The following is a 21225-nucleotide window of genomic DNA, read 5'->3' as shown; positions in this document are numbered from 1 at the left end:
CCTTCCTTCAGACTCTTTAAGCTGCCAATCAAAATGGATTTACCCTTGATGTCTGAACCTTTAAGATCCAATCACCTTCCAACAACCCTTACCTCTATTACTCCATTGAGAACCTAATCCTTCAGTACAGGAACTTTGGGGGAGAGGGGAATATTGAAGATTCAAACCATAATAGTCATACTTGTGGTAGATACTAGATTAGGATCTAGGTCTTTAAAGATGGAAGCCCTTGTTCCTTGTAGTGTTTCAGACTGTTATCTCAGGACTCTGTGTGGCTACTTTTAATGCAAATTGCTACTTCTCATTTGACTGATTTTATTCAAAGCACTCACCCTGAGGCAAACAATAGCAACTTGTGCCCAGAGGCCCTCATCCCCTATGGAGCTTGCTTGACCAGATTTGAAGATTGACCAGTCACTGGACAACCATTTGGTTGGTGATGAATCACCTGGCAATGAAACATAAAGAGCAGTGGGGCTCCTTGTAGATGTAGCCACATGAAAGATGCCAAACTACTGAGTGGAAACCAATCAAATCAAATCAAACCAAAAGAACATGATAGTAAACCATCTTATAAGTTAGTTTTATAGAATATTTTATAGGACATTGATTTCATGTAAGCATTTGTTTCCTTACCTAAGAATTTTGAAGCTTTTTCACAAATACTTTGTTCTATACCACAGATACAAATAATAATAATAATAAGGTCAAGGATGCTGTAACACAATGGTGGAACACTTGCCTAGCATTCACAGTGTTTTAGGTTCTCTCCCAATACTGCAAGGAAAAACAAAAAAGCTCAGAAAAGTAAAATGATGTATTACAAAAAGTAGTCTTCGCTGGGCACCAGTGGCTCACACCTGTAATCCTAGCTACTCAAGAGGCTGAGATCTGAGGACTGCAGTTTAAAACTATCCCATGCAGGGAAGTCTATGAGTCTCTTATCTCCAATGAACTACCAAAAAAACTACAAGTGGAGCTGTGGCTCAAATAGTACAGTACTAGCCTTGAGCAAAGAAGCTCAGGGACAGTGCTCAGGCCCTGAGTTCAAGCCCCAGGTCCATCACACAGTAGAGTCCTTTTAAAATATCCTTTTCTAAATAGTCATTTATTAAGCATAACTTTTGCTTTGAAGTACAGGCTTTGCTTGTTAGATTGTTTCATTTAATTTATGTAACAATATAATTACTACATTGTGTTAGGATTCTTGCCTTATGGATACAAAGAACTATAGCTTTGAGAGTTTAATTTAGAGTAAGCATTTCTGAATTGAAGTTCTAGATGTTCCTTTAATAGAGAAATTTGAGGGATGAAATGCTACTGAATATTAATTTTATTTAGATAATTACTTAGTGCTGTTACTGGGGCTTGAACTTAGGGTCTGAGTATTAAATTTTTAGCTTTTTCACATAAGGCTAGCACTCTACTACTTGAGTGACAGCTCTGCTTCCAGTTTGTTGCTGGTAATTAGAGATAATAATCTCATGGACTTTCCTTTCCATGCTGTCTTCAAAACTGAATCCTCAGATCTGAACCTTCTGAGTAGCTAGGATTTACAAATGTGAGCCACTGGTGTCCACCATTAATTGATTTTAGTTGTTGTTTTTGTTGTGGTGTGGAGCTTGAACTCTGGGCCTGGGACCTGTCACTGAGCTCTTCAGCTCAAGGTGAGTCTCTACCACTTGAGCCACAGTGCCACTTCTGGTTTTCTGGCATTTAGTTGGAGATAAGAGTCTCATGGACTTTCCTGCCTGGATTAGCTTTGAGCCACGATCCTCAGATCTCAGGCTCCTGAGTAGCTAGGATTACAGGAGTGTGCCATTGGTATTAATTGAGTTTCAAACACTAAGTCCATTGCCAAAATATAGCAACCTTCACAATTCTAGTGCTTGTCAGAATTCTTTGCAGTTTTTTTACGTCTTATTTCACATTCTTTTTTTTTTTTTTTTTTTTTTTCCGGTCGTGGGGCCTGAACTGTGTGCCTGGGCGCTGTCCCTGAGCCCTTCAGCTCAAGGCTAGCACTCTACCACTTGAGCCACAGCGCCACTTCCGGTTTTTTTCTTTTTGCTTATGTGGTGCTGAGGAATCGAACCCAGGGCCTCAGGCATGCAAGGCAAGTGCTCTACCACTGAGCCACCTTCCCAGCCCACATTCTTTTTTTTTTAAGTGGGGTTAAAACTCCTCATTAATGGTAGTAAAGATAAAAGTAAGATTTTTTTCTAAGTTTTTAATTGGACTCTAGATAATTATGTGGAAAAATTTTCTACTTCCTTGTTACCTTGAGTAAAATTTCCCAAAGTGTGCTCTTACAGAACAAAAGGTAATAACTACTGGTGCATAAAAAGGCATTCTATGCTCAGATAATTTTGAAAGGTGCTGTGTAAATGGGTTTCTTTTCTGTGAGACTTTTCTGATCCTAAACTTCTCTTAAAAGAGAGAGTATATGCTGAGGATAGAATTTAGTACCTTGCATATGCTAGATCAGCACCCTATAAACCTCCCAGCTTTATATGTAATTCTTTACATCACTCTTAAGTCAGAACATCTGAGATTTGTACCTTAGCAGCTATGTGAATGTCTGGGAAGAAATATTCATACTGAAGAAGTAGGTTTTTTTCTCCAGCTACTCAGATGGTAATATTTAATATTGTCAATCCTTATGTAGATGTGGAACAGCAGATACATTTGACTGTGACTTAATGCATAAAATTTTAAATCCAATTTTTAATCTTAAATGTTATACTAAAACTAAATATATTCTGTTTTGTTCTGGTACCAAGCCCAGTTCTTCAGGCTTTAGCTTGGCTTTTTCACTCAAGGCTGTTGTTCTATCACTTGAATCACACCTCTACTTCTGGCTTCTTGCTGGCTAACTGGAGATATATGTATTGGGAATTTGTCTGCCTAGGCTGACTTTAAACCTCAACCTCAATACTCACATCTCAGCCTCCTGAGTAGCTAGGATTATAGGCATGAACCACCATTGTCTGGCCACATTTTTTTTTTTTTTTTTGTCAGTTGTGGGGCTTGAACTCTGGGCCTGTGTACTGTCCCTCATCTCTTCAGGTCAAGGCAAGCACTCTACCACTTGAGCCACACCGCCACTTCCAGCCTTTTCTGCTTATGTGGTGCTAAGGAATTGAACCCAGGGCTTCATGCATGCAAGGCAAGCACTCTACCACTTGAGCCACAGCGCCACTTCTGGTTCTCTGGTGGTTTATTGGAGATAAGAGTCTCACAGACTTTCCTGCCCCAGCTGGCTTTAAACTGTGATTCTCAGATCTCAACCTCCTGAGTAACTAGGATTACAAGCGTGAGCTACTGGTGCCCAGCTCACATGTGTTGTTTATAAAGAACAAAAAGTCAGTGTGCGTTAAAGATAATGATTATAGGACACCCATAGAATAAATATCCTTGTTAAAAAAAATACTCTTAGGTTGGGCATGGTAGCTTATGCCTGTAATCCTATGACTTGGGAAGATGAGGCAGGAAGATTGTGAGTTTGAGGTCAGCCTGAACAGTGAGACCCTATCTAAAAAAATTCTCTGGGGGCTGGGAAGATGGCTCAGTGGTAGAGTGCATGTCTTGCATGCATGAGGCCCTGGGTTTGATTCCTCGGCACCACATAAACAGAAAAAGACAGAAGTGGGCACTGTGACTCAAGCTCTTGAGCTAAAGGGCTGAGGGACAGTGCCCAGGCCTAGAGTTTAAGCCCCATGATCAACAAAAAACAAAACAAAACAAAAAAAATTAATTATATGGGAACACATTCAAATTATATTGAGAAATAAAGACCAGCAAACAGAATACATAGTGTTATACTACTATTATAGGAAAAAACAAACAAATGAAAAAGCAAAAACAAAAATTAAGAAAGCAAGCCAGAAATGATTGTGGAAACACCAAAATGTTAACCTTATTTTGAATAAATGAAGCCAATACATCCAAACATATGTACTACCACATTTTTACCTGTCTTGGTTTTTGGTTTATGAATATCATATTTAGGAAACTTAGATCTTAAGAAATCTTAAGGTCTGGGGGCTGGGAAGGTGGCTCAGTGGTAGAGCGCTTGTCTTGCATGCCTGAGGCCCTGGGTTCGATTCCTCAGCACCACATAAGCAAAAAGAAAAAAGCTGGAAGTGGCGCTGTGGCTCAAGTGGTAGAGCGCTAGCCTTGAGCTGAAGAGCTGAGGGACAGTGCCCAGGCCCAGAGTTCAGGCCCCATGACCGGACCCCCCACCGCCGACCCCCCACCGCCCCCCCCCAAAAAAAAGAAATCTTAAGGTCTGGATATAGCTTATACCTATATGGAGCTGGCTGGCCATTGGTGTCTCAGCTTCTGCAGCTTTCAAGATGGAAGGTATGTTTTACCCTTTCCACCTCCAAGATATGAACTGCTGGAATGTATTTAATGGGGAAAAAAAAAGGTACAGATGAGGATAGTTACTCTGTGCCCCTGGCTGAGTCCTGAAGTAAATGGATACTTAGCTTCAGGTGGCCTTACTCTCCTGTCCAAATAACTTTAAGAAAAAATGGTTACAGAAGAGTACTGGGAAATCACTTTCAATTTTTACCTGGTTTTGGCCTGTCAGATAAATGCTTTAGGTACACACAATCAGTAACCTTCCCTCCAGTTTACCCCTTCCCTCCAAGATCTATTTTTGGTACACAGCATCCTATAGAAATCATTCTTGCTTTGGTCTCCAGTGATCTTATTTATTTATTACAGGGCTTGAGTGTTGACCCTGAGTTTATTTTGTTCAAGGGTAGTGCTCTACTTACTTGAGCCACAGGGCCACTTCCAGTTCTTTGGTGGTTAGTTGGAAATAAAAGTCTCACATATTTTCCTGTCCAGGCTGGCTGGAAACCAGATCCTCAGATCTCAGCCTCCTGAATAGCTAGTATTACAGGTATAAACCACCCAGCTTGGCAATCTCATTCTTTTTAACTCTTTGTTGATCTCCTTAAAATGCAGCTTCGATTGTCTTGTCTCTTGGCTTCTCTAGTCTTCTAGTCTTTTCCTGGCTCTTCTGTCTCCTGGAAGATGGTGTTCCCCAAGGCTCCATACCTGACTCCTCTCACTCTGTGAATCATTTTTTCACACCTCTAATCTTACTCCATGGGTCTGAAATCAACACTTTCTCCTTCTAGGAGGAGGGACTCAAATCAGGGTGCCTATCCAAACAAATGACATTGTTACTTAAAGGATCAATGAAAATAATTATTGCAAAAGGAAACCGTTTATTAAAGGTCAAAGGACATTTTATTTCAGTTACATTTAAAGGAAATATTTTACTTCCCTGAAGTTCCAAGGAAACATTTTATTGTACTAAAGTTTACTTATACAAAGATAAGAAAGACAACTGTTTCCAAATTTCAGAAACGAGATACAATTTTATTTTCTCAATGGCAATGATAGCAGTTCAGCATAATCTCCTTGTTGAATGCCCTCATCTCTATTTTCTTTTGTCCATCAGCCTGAAACTTGACTTAATCCTTGCAACATGTTTCCACATGAGCAGATTTCCAATGACCCTTGCAGTTCACTCCTTTACCTATCTTTACCCTTTATGCCACATTAAAATGTAGTAAAGCAGTACATAAAGTTGTAGGTTCTGTCTACTCAAGATTTTAAGGTACTTACAGGTTGTTCTCTGAACGTCTGTGTCTGTCTCTGTCTTCCTCTCTTTTCCCTCCTTCCCTCTCTTGTCTCTTTCTGCCCCTCAGAACCTTGCGCTAGCATCTGAGCTATCCACAGTAGTCAGAAAGTGCCAGTTGGTGGGTTGAATAAGTTAACAGTGATTTGACATAACTTTATTTACATGAATATTAACACATACTTTTTCAACATATGTTTTAATTCTTTTCTAAAATGGGATATTTATTCTTCTGGCAAGTTAAATGTTAGGATGTATGACTTGGAAAAGGCAAATACTATCAATTAGTTTTAATATATGTATATATTTAATTCTTATGTGTTTTTTCCCACTTTTTAAGGATGGGCTTTTATTATTCTGGTAAATTGTTAGATGTATAACAACATCTATTGAGTTTTCACTGTGGGCACAGATCATTCTTCATGCTTTCGTGAATTATTTTGTTTAATTGCTCAAAAATAAGATTTTAGGAACTTGAGGGTAGGCAGTCTGGAGCTAGCCAAGAGAGTGAAAAGGAAAGACCACACAAAAACCTTGAGGCAGGGAAGACATGTGTTTGGAAGCTGATGAAACTCCCTAAGAATTTGTCTTAAGCAGTGATAGAAATGATATAGGGCCCAAGGCCTTGATCACCATATTAAAACTGAACGTGGCTTTCCTAATGGGTAAAATTGACAATGGTTATAAATATATGACTTGGGGAAGAAAGAAACAGAATGGAAGGAAGGTTTTAGGTACAGTTATTTGGTGACAAGCATTAGAAAGCCCTGCTAAGGATACAGTTGGATTGTGTTCTTCATATTCAGCCAAAGATCACAAGATGATACTGGAAGTGATCATTAAAACATAGGTCTCTGTACTTTCTATTCCTACTCTGTGCACTCAGATTCTTGCCAGTTTTGTTTCATAACTGGATTGTTGTGGGAGCCTCCTACTGAATTCTGGCCAAACAGATCACCTCATTCTTATTTACACCAGGCAGTTCCTCTTTCCTCCATTTGTTTTGTCATCTTTCAGAACCAAGTCCCATATTGCCTTCTTCTTGATGTCTGCTCAACCCAAGGGGAATTGAGTGCTTCGTCTTTATTTTCTTGAATTGAGTTTATGCTGCCAGGGATGGCCTCAAACTCACCACCCTCCTCCCTCAGCCTCCCAAGTGCTGGGATCACAGGTATAGGACAGTGTGGTTGGCCCTGACTATTCTCCTTCTGGAACAGACACAGCGCTGCATTTCACTGTACTGCCTTGTCATTTGGTTAACTGGCCATCCATTTACCAGTACTGAGCACTATCCCCTACAGTGGCAGCAGGGTACTACTTATTATTTTGTACTCAATTTATGACAGGAACTGAAACTATTCTAAATGCTTCAAATCCTTTCCCAAACATGTGTTTCCTTTTGAGGAAAAGTTAGCATACTCAGCATTACACTAGTATATGTTTTGCCGCACCACGAACTTCAAGTCACATTTGTTGGGAATATTTTTCTTTTTTAAGGAGGAACTTTAAGGTGGGAATAGAAAAGCACGTTAAAGACAGTGCAAAGTTAGCCATGTTTTCAAGGAACTATTGGGTAGGAGGAAAGAAGCGGAGGATCATCGAATCTGAGTTAGCATTGCTGTACTCCTGCTCCTTAGGATGAGGAAAAGTGAAGTGAGCATGGGAAGGTGTTGGGTTCAGCCTTTGGGTCCAGACATCCAAGAAGGACCCGAGAGTTAGAAATTCAGGACACTGAGGAGCTGGATAGACAACTAATAAACAGGTATCTCAGCTGGCAAATTATCTGCAAAAATACATGCTATGTTTGTAAGCATATCCTTCAACTTGCCCTATAGGAATGATTTCAGAATTTCCAAAGGACAAGGAATTCATTAGTATAATGCCTATCATTACTAATATGTGGAAAATAAGGGTTTAAAGACCGTTCTTGGACGAGTTATGACTTAGGACTGTATGCTGTTCTGTAAAATCTTGAGTTCTTCAAACACATATTCAACTACTAGGATTTTTTAGGAATCTAATATTGTAGGCTGGAGAGGACTACTACAGTAATGTGCAGCCAGTATTTTCAGAGCTGTTAAACCTAGCTAAATAGGTGTCATATTCCATGGTACAGTTGGCAATGCTTAAGGATCCCAGAATGTGACGTACCCTCTCAGGGCTTTGAGTGGCACATGCCACTGCTCTTGATAAGATGCCTTTCTTCATTTTTGTTTTTGCACTTAACCCATACTTATCTTACCCAGCTTTACTGAGATATCATTTTCTCCCAGATTCTTTCCCCAAATACTTCATTAGAGCCAGTGCCCTGGGTTGGAAAGCCAGTTCTGCCTATTCCCACAATAGCATGTGTTTTCATCCTAACCCTCATCAGAAGGGCAGGGCCATTCACAGATCCTTCCCTTTGGGGAAGCTCAGGTGGAGTTCTGTGAGTTGTAGAGCAATCGGCAGCATACATACTTGGAAAGGCATGTCTCTAGCCACTGAATGAATGCATGGTGGGCGTGTTAGAAAGATGGGTGAAAAAGCCCACCCGCCTCACACAAGTTGAGCTGTATTGGAGTTTACTCTTCCGTGTCTTCTCCCCACCTGGTGGAATGTCGAGAACGGTGAAGAGTTCCCTATAATTAATGGTGTATAGAAACCAACCAGGAAGATAGCCCGTTTGCCAATGTGCCCTAAGCTAATAACAGTTCCTAGCAAACCCACTACTTAAGAATAGTGATTATTACTAAAACTGTTCAGCCCCCAGGGAGAAAAGCACATTTATCAAACATGTTTTTTATTTTTTTTTAAAACTTGGTGAACGACTGAAAATTTGCTGCCGAACTTAATCTACCCACCCCACCCATTGTCCCATTTTTAAAATGACGTCTTGATCTCCGTATGCACAGGTAGCGCACCCGAAATGCTAGCTCTCGGCGTTATCCGTCTAAAAGCTGGTAATGTGCCTTTTGATTTCCTCTTCCGTCTCGTGTGTGGCGGGAAGGCGACTGGGATTGCTATGATTCGGTTTCATAAACAGGTTCAGAGGATAAAGTGAGAAGAAGAGTCAGTGAACCCTTCCTTGGCTCTGGTGGAGCTCTCAGAAAATCCTGATCTGGCTGCACGGCACCGGCTCGAGAAGGTTTAGAGGTTTCCCCCGGAGGTTACAATGTATGACAACCATTAACTCTCAGCTCACCAGACCAGCAGATCCAGGCCCTCTTAGCTGAACACCCACTTCTTCCCCAACCCAGTCCGCCCTTAGTGGGGAAACTGAGGAGCGATGCAGTTCTGGTGGGCAGTAAACAAAAGAGAATCGCCGGCTTAAAAACTTTGTCCGGAGTTCACTTTTTCTTTAGCTCCTCATCCGTTTGCCCTTTTCCGCTTCCATGGCCGCGGGCACTGCGTCCTGCATCCTCCCCGGGCACCCCGCGGGCTGGAGGTGCGCGGTCTCCCCCCCCCCCCTCGGATGGATGGATAGATCGATGATGGAGAGAGGATGACAGGTGCTCGCGCCCGCCCGGGGCTCCCGGGGCCGCCACAGCGCCGCCACTGCGCTCTCCCCGGGCGGGCCGCCTGCGCGCCGGGCCGCCGGGCGTGCGGCTGGAGAAGGTTCGCCGGGCCGCCAGCGGGCGGACGGGAGCGAGCGGGAGCCAGCGAGCCGGGGCGGGGGGGGGGGGGGGGAAGACGAGCGATCCCGCCCGCTGCCGGCGGCGACCCCCGACGTCCCAGCGCCTCCCCCTCCCCCGGCGTGGTCGTCGCCCCCCACCCACCGGAGGGGAGCCCCCCGAGGGCGCGCGGCCCGCCAGCCGCCGGGCCGCGGGGAGCCGAGGCCGGCAGGGCGCCGGGGGTTGGCGGGACGCGCGCTCCCCGCCTCGAGCCCGCGCTGCCCCCCCCCCCCGTCCGCGTGCCCGCGCCGCTGCGCGATGCAGTGTGGGGAATGGCTGGGGTTGGCTGAAGAGCGCACAGTGGAGTTTTAATGTCCGCCATGTTGGCCATGGCGTATTGAAGAGAGCGAGCGAGCGAGGAGCGGAGCGGCACAGCCTCCCACCCTCCCGGCTGGTGTTAGTGCCCGGACGGCGGGTTCCGCGCTCCGCCCCTCAAGTCCCCGGCAGCGGCTGGCGAGTGGGGACCGAACCCCCGGTTCTCCATGATCCCGCTGGCCGGGGCCGTTTCCCCAGAGCGGAGAGGCTTCTGCTGCGCCTGAGATGAGTAAACTGTCGTTCCGGGCGCGGGCGCTGGACGCCTCCAAGCCGCTGCCGGTCTTCCGCTGTGAGGACCTGCCCGACCTGCACGAGTACGCCTCGATTAACCGGGCCGTGCCGCAGATGCCCACCGGAATGGAGAAGGAAGAGGAGTCGGTACGTGTTAACTCCCCTGTCCGACCCGCCGCCGGGCCCCGCTCCCTTCTGCCCGCGGCGGCGGCGGCGGCCGAGCAGCAGACCCACACAAAATGGCCGCCATCTTCTCTCCGCCGCCGACTCTCGGTCGCCGGCCGGGCCTTTACCCCGCCTCCCCGGCCTCCGTCCCCGGCCGCCGCGGCCTGGACGGGGCCTCCTCAAAGGCCACCCGCCGACCCTAGTTACTTGTACCCAGGTCCCGTGGAGTTCGGGGGGCCTGAAAGGCACAAAGGGGTCACGTGACGAAGCCGCCGGCAGCCATTTTGTGGTCTTAGTTCTTGGGTTGGGCCTTGTGCATCCGGAGAGGGGAACGGGCTGGGCGGCGGTGGAGGGGAGGAGGGGGGGGGGAAGAGCGGGTGTGCGGCGAGCCGGGAGCCGGGGACCCGCCTGCAGCCTCGCCCGCGGGCCGCTGGGGGGCGCTCCAGGGCCGTCGCGCCGCTGTCGGCGCCCGGGGAGCGCCGGTTCGGTGCAGCGGTGCCCGGGACTCTTTGACTTCCCCCGTGGGCGGGAAAGCTGGTCGGGCTCGGTTGCAGCCTTCCCTCGCAGCCTGTCATCTCGGACAGCAGCTTCGAGACGTGTTTTCTCGCCTCCCTGCGAGGGCGCCCGGGCTTCGCCCAGAAGTCCTAACTTTGCTAGAAGATGAGTGAGACTTCCTGGCAGCATAACCGCTTGCAGTCAATCCGACTCTTTTTTTCTTTTCTTTTTTCTTTTTTTCTTTTGCATCCAGTCTCAAACCCGGTTAAGTGCGAGGTTGATCAAGATCAACCGCTTGTCGCCAACCCGACTTTTTTTTTTTTTTTTTTTTTTTTTTGCTTTGACCCTGGGCAATGACTGTGTTGCAGATTTGTTTGCAGTACGTTACTGAATCAAAGCCTGCAACTTTTTATTTATTCCTAAAAATTCCTGGTACCTTAAAATTTAAGCTCGCCTCCTCCTTGCCCTCAAAGCAGAGCAAGACCCAGTTTAAGTAAATGTTGCAGATCTAAATTTCAAGAGAGGGTCTTTTCCTATTTGATTCCTGACAGAGCTTCACAGATAATACTGTCATTAAGTTGGGCGGGCTTTGGTAGTTAGAGGACTGTTCACAGCTAACAGTCTGTCGATGCTGTAGCTTTACCTTGCTGTGGAAGTTGGGTTCTGACACAAGGGTAATAGAATCTTCCTCTCATTCCCCCCAGATGCTTGACAGTATAACTTGATGACTTCTAATCCTAAGGAATTGCATACCTTGGTTTTCAGGTACAGCCATTTAAACAGGGTGCAGTGTATTGACAGTTCAAGGAAGTCAAGGATTCACGTGGACGTGTGTGCTACAGTTTTGTTGTGGAAAATTGTACTGTATTACTTCCATTGGTACTGTAAGAATTTTCTATGCTCTGTAATGTTTTTGAAAATAAAACTCTTTAAACTGTTTGGGTTATTTAACCTTTTAAAGTAAAATAGTTCTGCCAGTGGAATGTTTCTTTGGAGAGTAGTATCTTAAAACCATCTTACAGATAAGTGTATGTAGTTGAGATTGTCTAGGGTAATACTGACTTTTGAGCACATTACCTGTGTGAACAGTACCTTTAAATTTATTTTTACTTGTATCAACTCAGAGTAGAATGGTGCTATTTGTTCACTTTCAATAAGTTACGTGTTTTAAAAATTAAAGTACTTGTGATTGCAGAATCTTGTCTTTTTGTTTTATTTTTGTTTCTCTTTATAAGTTTTACAGATAATACTTTGAAGTTGGGGTACTGGTGTTATCCTAGCCCTAGGAATTAATTCATAGTTCTTGTTTTGCATCCAAGGAAGGGGAAAATATTGATTAAACAAGAGAGCACTACAGTACACTTAAGAAATTTAGTTAAGTCTTGCTCGTCTGAATACATAAGACAGTCCTGTGAGAGCTGAGCTCAACTTCAGGACTGATGCATGTTAAATTGTGCTGATAAGTTTTGTTTGCTGAAATAATACTGACTTTTTTTTTTTTTTTTTTTGGTCGGTCATGGGGCTTAAACTCTGGGCCTAGGAGCTGTCTCTCAGCTCTTTAGCTCAAGGCAAGCATTCTACCACTTGAGCCACAGTGCCACTTCTGGTTTTTTGGTGGTTAATTGGAGATGAGTCTCATGGACTTTTCCTGCCTGGGCTGGCTTTGAACCATGATTCTCAGATCTCAGCCTCCTGAGTAGCTAGGATTACAGGCGTGAGCCACCAGCGCCCGGCTAATATTGACATCTTACAGGGCAATGTTTGTTATTAGGTGGTGGTATGTGGAGTTCCTGCCTTTGAGGAATTCTGAAATATTTTCCCCTTCAGACTACTGTTTCCCATCACCTGTTGAGAGATTTTTCACTTCCCAGCCAACCAACAAACACTATGATGATCAGTAAAGCATAGCTCTCAAGAAGAGATATTGAACTTAATAAAGGAAAACTTCCTGGTGTTCATGCTGTAAAGAGTCCTTACAGTCTGCTCCTGTGATTCATGCTTTAGTGTCAGGCTGTGGAAATCACAATTGAAAGAAGAAAATGTATACAAGCTAACCTTAGGAAAATGAAAGGCAGTAATTTGATGAAGCATTTTGTACTTAACAAGAGAAAGCCTTTGACACATTGCCTATGTATCTTGACTGTCCAGCTTAGAAAAACAGTATCATTTTATTTGGTCCTGAAAGATGGGTGAAGATATATATGAGGATAGTGGTTTATACACTATCTTAGTAAGAAAGCATTTCATGATTAAAATACATCGACAGAATTGTCACATGAACTATACCTGTTTATAGATACTTGTATTTTGTGTTATATTTCTTGACAAAAAAAAGTTTTGTAGATTTTGTTTTGGTTTTTGAGATGGGTTCTCTGTATCCCAGGCAGGTCTGGAACTTGTGATCCTCCTGCTTTATACTATGTAGTGCTGGGATTATAAGCATGCTTTGCCACACCAGCTAAGAAATCTCTCAATCCTGAAAAAAATACACTACTGTTCAGCCAGTAATAAAACCTTAATATATTTGTCCTAAATTAGACTTGCTTTTAATTTTTTAAAGAAACATTAGATAGAGCTCCTATCACAACTTTAGAGCTTAATTTCTTTTTAATAATTAGTAGAATTACAAAATAACTCCAGATTATTACTAATGGAAGGACTTGATTGAGTCATAGATCTTAAGGGATTAAAGTTTGAATCTATAGAATATAGTAAATTGCAGTAAATATAGTAAATTTCTAAATCAAAGGTAGCAATTGATGAAGGATTTGTATATAATGAGGTAAATTTTAAACCACAAGGAAACAACAGACTCAAATTGATGAGATAAGTGAATCTCTTTAAGGGGTTAAAACAAAAGTTTAAACAAGGTAGGATGGATGTGCTATTATAAGTTATCATCTCTAAGTTTTGGTTATATTATTATTTGGGGTCTTAAATTTGGTCGTAAATTTTGCCTAGTACTAGTTGCTCATGCCTATAATCCTAGGTATTCTTTTTTTTTTTTTTTTGCCAGTCCTGGGGCTTGAACTCAGGGCCTGGGCACTGTCCCTGAGCTTATTTTGCTCAAGGCCAGCACTACCACTTTAGCCAGTGTACTGCTTCAAGCTTTTTATGTCTATGTTGTAGTGAGGAATGGAACTCAGGGCTTCATGCATGTTAGGCAAACACTATCACCAAGGGACATTCCCAGCCAGTCCTAGCTACTCTGGTGGCTGAGATCTGAGGATCGCCCATTGGAAGTCAGCCTGGACAGGAAAATCTGTGAGACTTTTATCTCCAATTAACCACCAGAAAACTGTGAGTGTCACTGTGGCTCAAAGTGGCATAGTGGTTAGCTTTGAGTGCAAAAGCTCAGGGACAATAACTAGGCCCTGGGTTTAAGCCCCATGACTAACACACAAAAAAGTTCTGAGCCTGGGCTTGGTGACACAAGCCTGTAATCCTAGCTATTTGGGTAGTGATCAAGAGGATCAAGGTCAGCTCAGACAAAAAATTTAAGAAGAGACCTTGTCCTGCTCCCACTCACCCCCAATCCACCAATAAATCCTGATCTAGATGACATACAAATTCCTCCCCCCCTTCCAAACCCTCCCCCCTCCAGTCCCAGGGCTTGAACTCAGGGCCTGGTGCCACCCTGGAGCCTCTTTATACTCAGCCTAGTGTTATACCACTTGAGCTAACCACTTCCAGCTTTTTCTGAGTAGTTTATTAGAGGTAAGAGTCTCACAGACTTTCTTACAGAAATCCTTAGATTTCAGCCTTACATGCATGTACTTTTTATAGAAGTATAGGAATTTCTCCATCCAGGCCTGCTAGGCATAAACTTAAGACTTTATTCCAAAAAGAACTAAAGCAAGAAGGCTTTTTTTTTTCCCCCCACTCCTAAGGCTTGAACTCTGGACCTGGTCACTGTCCCTGGGTTCTTTTAGCTCAAGGCTAGCACTCTACCACTTGAGCCATAGCTCCAGTTCTGGCTTTTTCTGTTTAATTAGAGATAAGAGTTTCATGAACTTTCCTGCTTGGGCTAGCTTTGAACTGTGACCCTCAGATTTCAGCCTTCTGAGTAGCTCGGATCACAGGTGTTAGCCATTAGTGCCTGGCAAGCAAGAAGGCGTTGGTTTAAGTGGTAGAACGTTCACCTAGCAAGCACAAAGCCCTGAGTTCAATAAGTCCTAGTACGATCACCACTCCCTTCCCCTAAAAAAAGTTAGAAGTGAAATGGTATTTGGCAGACGGGAACTACTTGTACCCATCATATTTTATCTTTTATTTTGTTAGTAGCAGGCATGTCTTCATTTGTGAAGAGTTGCTTTACCGACTGTTTGTTACCTGGGCTAGGCTAGTTTGGCTGGGATACTTGATGTAATTAAGGTGAAAATGGTGATAGTCCATTGATACTGTAGAATCTATTTACTACTACCCAACTGCTTAATTTTGTTGGGTTCTAACTGGACAGAATAGTCTTGTACTTCATACCTTTTTCTTTCCCTCATTATTGGTGCAAAATACTATGTTCATAAACCCAAGTGGAAGACTTCATAAAGTAGAGAGGAGTTTTTTTTCAATTAGGGAGAATTGGATATGTTGCATATTCCTAAAACAATAAAAAAATAGTTGAGCTCTGCATCTTAAAGTATTTTGTAAGTTAATCTAGTTTTAAGTCATTGTAAGAGGTAATTTGAAAATTTGATACCTTTTTGAAAGAAACCAAGTCCTTTTTTTAAAAAACTTTAATATTTAAGCCATGTTCTTTTAGCCTTTCTTTCTGGAATTATAAGGTCAGACCAAATTTCCCCATTCTGCCACTGTCTTGAAAGTGAAGAGAAGTATGTGAAATTTTAGGTGTAATAGAAGTGAAATTTAATAAATTATAGTTTGAATTAAAAAGAAATTGAGACTATTTGAGGAGAGTTTGCATTACAAGTTGAAGTGTCCAGATTAAAATCAATGATAATCTAGTTAGTAATGAATTCTGATTTAGTGATAATGAATTCTGATTTTAGCTATTACCCTATTTAAAATACTTTACCAGTCCTAGAACTTGAACTCAGGGCCTGGGCACTGTCCCTGAGCTTCTTCTAGCTCTGCCCAGAGATTCATGCCTGCTAGGCAAGCACTACCACTAAGCTGCATCCCAGATACTTTTGAGTATAAATTCTTTTTTTTTTAATCGGTCGTGGGGCTTGAACTCCGGGCCTGGGCGCTGTCCCTCAGCTCTTCAGCTCAAGGCGAGCGCTCTACCCCTTGAGCTACAGCGCCACTTCCAGTTTTCTGGTGGTTTATTGGAGATAGGAGTCTCACAGTCTCTCCTGTCCGGGCTGGCTTTGAACTGCGATCCTCAAATCTCAGCCTCCTGAATAGCTAAGATTACAGGCGTGAGCCACCAGCGCCCGGCTTGAGTATAAATTCTTAACCTGGGACACTGAAGATATAGGATTGAGTGTGGAAGTTGGTGAGTCCCCATAGTATGTGTTAATTTTTGCGATTCCCTTCCCCCTGTTGGAGAGGAGATTCATACTTGATATCAGTTCTTCAGTGTAGTAGTTAATAAAATAGTTAAATATTTCTATTTTGAAGTATTTAAGGATAACTGGTAACCCAGGAAGAGACTGAAGACTCTTAAGTACAAAAGGAGTCTCTGTAAGTAACTTCAGTGCCTAAAGTATTGTTGTTAACTTTAGGCAATGCCTCATTTGATATATCAAGTTTTGGATTATATATATATATCAGCTTCATGGTTCTTATAAAACAATAAAGACTGATGGATTCATGTATCTACAGATATCTTGTGGGTACTTTGTAATCAGTGATGGAATTTTTGTGAAATAACATTTTTGTTAATTAATGGAACTTAAAAAATGCTGTTTACATACAGAGCAAAAAGGGGTAAAAGGCTGCTTAAAAGTTTACCAATCTAGGCAGGGCTAAATGTACCAACCATTTCTAATCCTTTATTAAAAACAGACTTGATTTTAGTTTACTTTGCATTCTGTGTTATATTTTCATGAGTAGTAATGGCAAAAAAATCAAAAATATTTATGGAAGCCATATAAATACTTGTATAGTTGTTTCTTTAAGCACTTAACAAAGAGTTCTGTTTACATATATGAAAATGTCGTTTCTGCTACATTTCCTGAAAAGCTAAGAGTGTTAATAGCATAAGTTAAAAGCACAAGGTAGCCTTTTAAAGAGAACAAAATACTGGGGAGTAATGTCATAGTTTGTGATTCTTGAAATTCAAGAGACCCATAGAATCTTGATATTGAAATTTGGAAATAAATTGTGGGGTACTCGGTACAAAAGTGATGAGAGTATGAAATATGTTCAGACAACTGAAGTATGTATTTTACTTTTGAAGTAAACTGGGGCCATTAAAATGTGTTTTCTGCTGTCTTGTAAGAATGAATCAAATGATAAGGATTCAATAATTTAAATAATTAGAATTATTTTCAGAGAATAACTTGATGCAGTGTTCAGCATGTTTGTGGATTGTAGTCAGTCTTTGTTGATCAAGTTTCTTTTTCCTCCAGTACTGGGGTTTGTACTTGGGGCCTTGTACTTGCCTTCTTGGATCTCTACCCTTTGAGTCATGTCTACGGTCCTGTCCTTTTTTTTTTTTTTCTGGTTATTTTTGAGAGAAGTCTTAAGAACTTTCTTACCTCCAGCTAGTCATGCTCTCAGCCTCCCTAGTAGCTAGAATAACAGTCATGAGCAACTAGAGCCTCTTTAGTTGTTGATCTTAAAGCTGTTATAATTAATTGCTGTAAGCTGTCACATATATATGTGTATATATACATATATATAGACATGTATATATACTTCTCTCTTTCTTCCCCCTCTGTCTCTTCTCTGCATATATATATATAGTGTCGGTTGTAGGGCTTGAACTTGGCCTGGGCGCTGTCCCTGAGCTCTTCAGCTCAAAGCAAGCACTCTATCACCACTTGAGGCACAGTGCCACTTCTGGTTTTCTGGTGGTTAATTGGAGATAAGAATCTCACTTACTTTCCTTGCCCAGGCTGGCTTTGAACCACGATCCTCAGATCTCAGCCTCCTGAGTAGCTAGGATTATAGATGTGAGCCATCAGCGCCTGACTAATGTTAAATATTTTTATTAATTTTATTTTATTATTTTGTGCCAGTCCTGAGGCTTGAACTCAGGGTCGTCCAGACCCTGTCCCAGAGCTTTTGTGCTCAGTGGTGGTGCTGTACCACTTGAGATAGCCCCACTTCTAGCTTTTTGATGGTTAATTGGAGATAAGTCTCATGGACTTTTCCTGCTCTGGATGGCTTCAAACTGCTATCCTCAGATTTCAGCCTCCTTGAGTAGCTAGGATTCCCGATATGTGCCACTATTATCCAGCTCTGTGACATTTTAAATACAGTGAATACTTATCCACCAGCCCCATTGTTACAGATAGATGATAAACAAAGAAGAAAACTCTGATATTGGTTACAGTTTCTATGAATGCAAATATAATGTGCTCTTTGAGAATTGAATGGAGTTTAGTTTTAGATTTACATTTTAACATTCTAGTTTTAAAGTTTGGATGGGGCTGGGAATGTGGCTTCCTGGGCTTGCCAGGTATGCATTAAGCCCTGGGTTCAACTCCTCAGTACCACATAAGCAGAAAAAGCCGGTGCTCTGGCTCAAGTGGTAGAGTAGCTAGCCTTGAGCAAAAGAAGCTCAGGGACAGTGCCCAGGCCCAGAGTTCAAGCCCCAGGACTGGCAAAAACAAAAAAACCACAAAAGTTTGGATGTACATTGTAACATAACTGCTTAATTTTGCAACATTAAAGCAACTTACTTTAGTTGAATTTCCCTCAGTATTATATACTGGTTGAATAAATAGAATGAGGTCTTAGTGTGGGTCTATGAGCCAAGATAACCCAAGCTATAAAATGTCCTATAGATAATTTAATATAGATTCCAATCTTTTTATGTATCGGAATAGATTATTTTGGCAATTTAGAATCTCAAAAAGCAGTTGTTATCTTCTGAGAAAATATACCTTTGATTTTGTGGCTTTTAACAAGTCACTTAATTTCCACGGAATTTAATGTAGTCTTTCTTATTTTGATAGTCAACTTGATCTCATGGGTTACTTGAATAAGGCAGTATATGCAAAAATAACAGGCAGATGAATATTTTTATTTCTAAACACTAGTTGAGTTTTCACAATGACCTTTTAATGGTGCTCCAAAATGATTTCCCATTGATATATCCCTTATGTTTGTGATTGACATGAAAATGGGCTCTTCCTATTTAAAGAGTGTGATATAGTTGTAAAAAAAAAAACACCCAGTGATTTAAATTTAAGTAATCATAAATTCAGACAAGTATCAAAGTGGGATCTACCAGACCTAAGTCCTAGTCCAGCCTCTTGGTGCTATATATATACATGTATGCTCCCAGGTTTGCTTTTCTTTTTCTTTTTTGTCAGTCATGGAGCTTGAACTAAGGGTCTGGGCTCGGTGCCTGAGCTCTTTTTGCTCAAGGCTATGGCTCTACCACTTTGAGCCACAGTTGTACTTCAGGTTTTCTAGTGGTTAATTGGAGATGAGTCTCATAGACTTTCCTTCCTGGACTGGCTTTCAACTGTGATATTCAGAGCTCAGCCTCCTGAATAACTAGGATTTAGAGGTGTGAGCCACTGGCACCAACCACATTTTCTTAAAATAATTAAGATTAAAGCCAGAATTCTGTAGTAAATAGTTGCAAGTTCATGTTTACCTGTCAAGTAAGTGTCCTAAGATGAAACAAAGTAGAAATACAGCTATTTTGAAATCTAATGCAAAAACTTGATCTTACTATATAGCTAACTAGAGATATTTGTGATGAGATGGGCAATACCAAGACTAAGAAAATACAAGTCAATCTTTGTTCCCCTTTGCAGCAAATGTTATTCCTTTAGAATCTGATAGTGTTTCATGGGTGTTGCATTTTAAATTGTAGGCTTGGTAAGGATATGACTGAGGGGATGAGTATAGGAGCGCGATTGTTTTGAGTGCTGTTGGTCTGTTTTGGTAGATTGGTGGGAAGGAAAACCTAGTTGAAGTAAAAGAAGTTTACTGAAATTTTGTCTGCTTTGTTCACTGGTAAGTTTTTAGCAGCTGAAAAATTGACGTTTCCAATGAGAGAATGCAGAGGAAAATAGAATAAATTTTATAAAATAGAATTTTAACATTACTGTATGTGACAGTGGAACAAGAACTACACAATTTCAGGTAGAAGAAGGAGAGAATAGTTTTCTTTGCATGGAGGTACACAGTTGACCTAAGACTTGGATGGTGGGAATGAGCCAGCCCTGTGATGATATGGATGAAGAATATTCCAGGCTGAGAGCCTAAAAGAAGATCAGTATGACTAGAACAGAGTAAGAGGTTGGTTATTAGAACATGAGGACCCACAGATCTTATGGGATCCAGATTAGGTAAGGTTTTATAGGAGACTATAAAGTGGTTTTAGTGTTTTGGATTTTTTGGGATAATACTGGGGTTTGAACTCAGGGCCTCACACTTGGTAGATAGGTGCTTTGCCAATTCAGCCATGTTTTCAGCTCCATAAAAAGGTTTTAATGAAGTTTGGATTGCTTTGAAGTAGTACATTGTTTCAGGTAAAGGAATCACATCATCTAATTTTTTTTCAAGAGCATTCTGGGTAATAGGTGGGAAATGGGTCCTGTTGGGCAAGAGTAAGAGTTAATAGTGGTTTTAAGAAAGGTGATAGTGGAAATTAAAGAGATGGATTAATTTTTTTTAAATATACATGTGTAGTTAATTTTTTGTGCCAGTCCTGGGGCTTGAGCTCCAGGCCTGGCTGCTGTTCTGAGCTTTTGTGCCCAAGGCTAGTGCTCTATCACTTGAACCACTACTCCACTTCCCAGTTTTTTGGTAGTTATTTGGAGATAAGAGTCTCAGGGACTTTTCTGCCTGTGCTGGCTTTAAACTGTGATCCTCAGATCTCAGCCTCCTGAATAGCTAGGATTACATGGATGAACCCAGGTCAAAATATATTTTGACTGTAGAGCAAGCAATTAACTGAAGGACTTGAATATAGAAAGAATCAAGGATCAACCTCTGAGTTTTAACTTGAGAAGCTGATTTGGTGATTAGGCCATTTAGGGAAAATTTAAAAGAAGGAGGACATTGGGTTGGCTTAGTAGTGTGCAAAAGTATCTTTTCTCAATATAATTGGATATTTAGAAATGTAGTATATTCAAGCATTTAGTCCTAGAAGTATATGTAATTTGAAAGCCATAGGTTAATACTACTAATTTGATAGAGTAGCTTGTACAGTTGGCATAAGTATATAAGGTAGAACTTCAACCTTGTATAGTTGAGGTTCAGAGAAATATTAGAGAGATGGGTAAAAACAGGTGTCTGAAGAAAAAAGAACATTAGTTAGCTATGTCCATTGAAGAGATGAGTGTAGGAGAGTGATTATTTGAGTGCTGTTGGTCTTTGTAGAATAGTGGGAAGGAAAGCCTAGTTGAAATAAAAGAAACACACTGAAAAAGAGGAATTATAATAAGTACAGGTGACTCTTTGGAATAGCACTCCTATGAAAGAAAGGAAGTAGAAAATAGGACAGAAGCTGGAGGGGGACTATGAGGTCTACAGATGATTTCTTGTAAATTAGCCACAAAATTCTATCAGAGACAAGAAATCAAGCTCAGCTCACTACTTGAGAGTTTTTAGGTT

At 41.8% G+C, this 21225-nt stretch overlaps 1 protein-coding gene across 4 annotated transcripts in view; it reads left to right on the top strand.

The window, feature by feature from the left end:
* The window catches only part of Epc1 (enhancer of polycomb homolog 1), a 98772-nt gene that overhangs the window by 20441 nt on the left and 57106 nt on the right, over window positions 1–21225 (top strand). For 2 of the 4 annotated variants that reach the window (XM_069998269.1, XM_069998268.1), the window contains exon 1: window positions 9564–10005. The exons of 1 other annotated variant lie outside the window; for it this stretch is intronic. In XM_069998269.1, coding sequence (XP_069854370.1) covers window positions 9853–10005 — 153 coding nt within the window. In that variant the 5' untranslated portion in view covers window positions 9564–9852. Of the gene's footprint in view, window positions 1–9558; window positions 10006–11283; window positions 11456–21225 lie in introns of those variants that run through there. One more of the 4 variants, XM_069998271.1, reaches the window with a different exon arrangement.

Source organism: Dipodomys merriami, unplaced genomic scaffold (genome assembly GCF_024711535.1).
Source record: "Dipodomys merriami isolate MVZ:Mamm:240054 unplaced genomic scaffold, mDipMer1.0.p SCAF_51, whole genome shotgun sequence".
NCBI classification, from domain to species: domain Eukaryota; kingdom Metazoa; phylum Chordata; class Mammalia; order Rodentia; family Heteromyidae; genus Dipodomys; species Dipodomys merriami.
The sequence above is the reverse complement of the archived record's forward strand: the minus strand, read 5'-3'. Positions and strand labels throughout refer to the sequence as shown.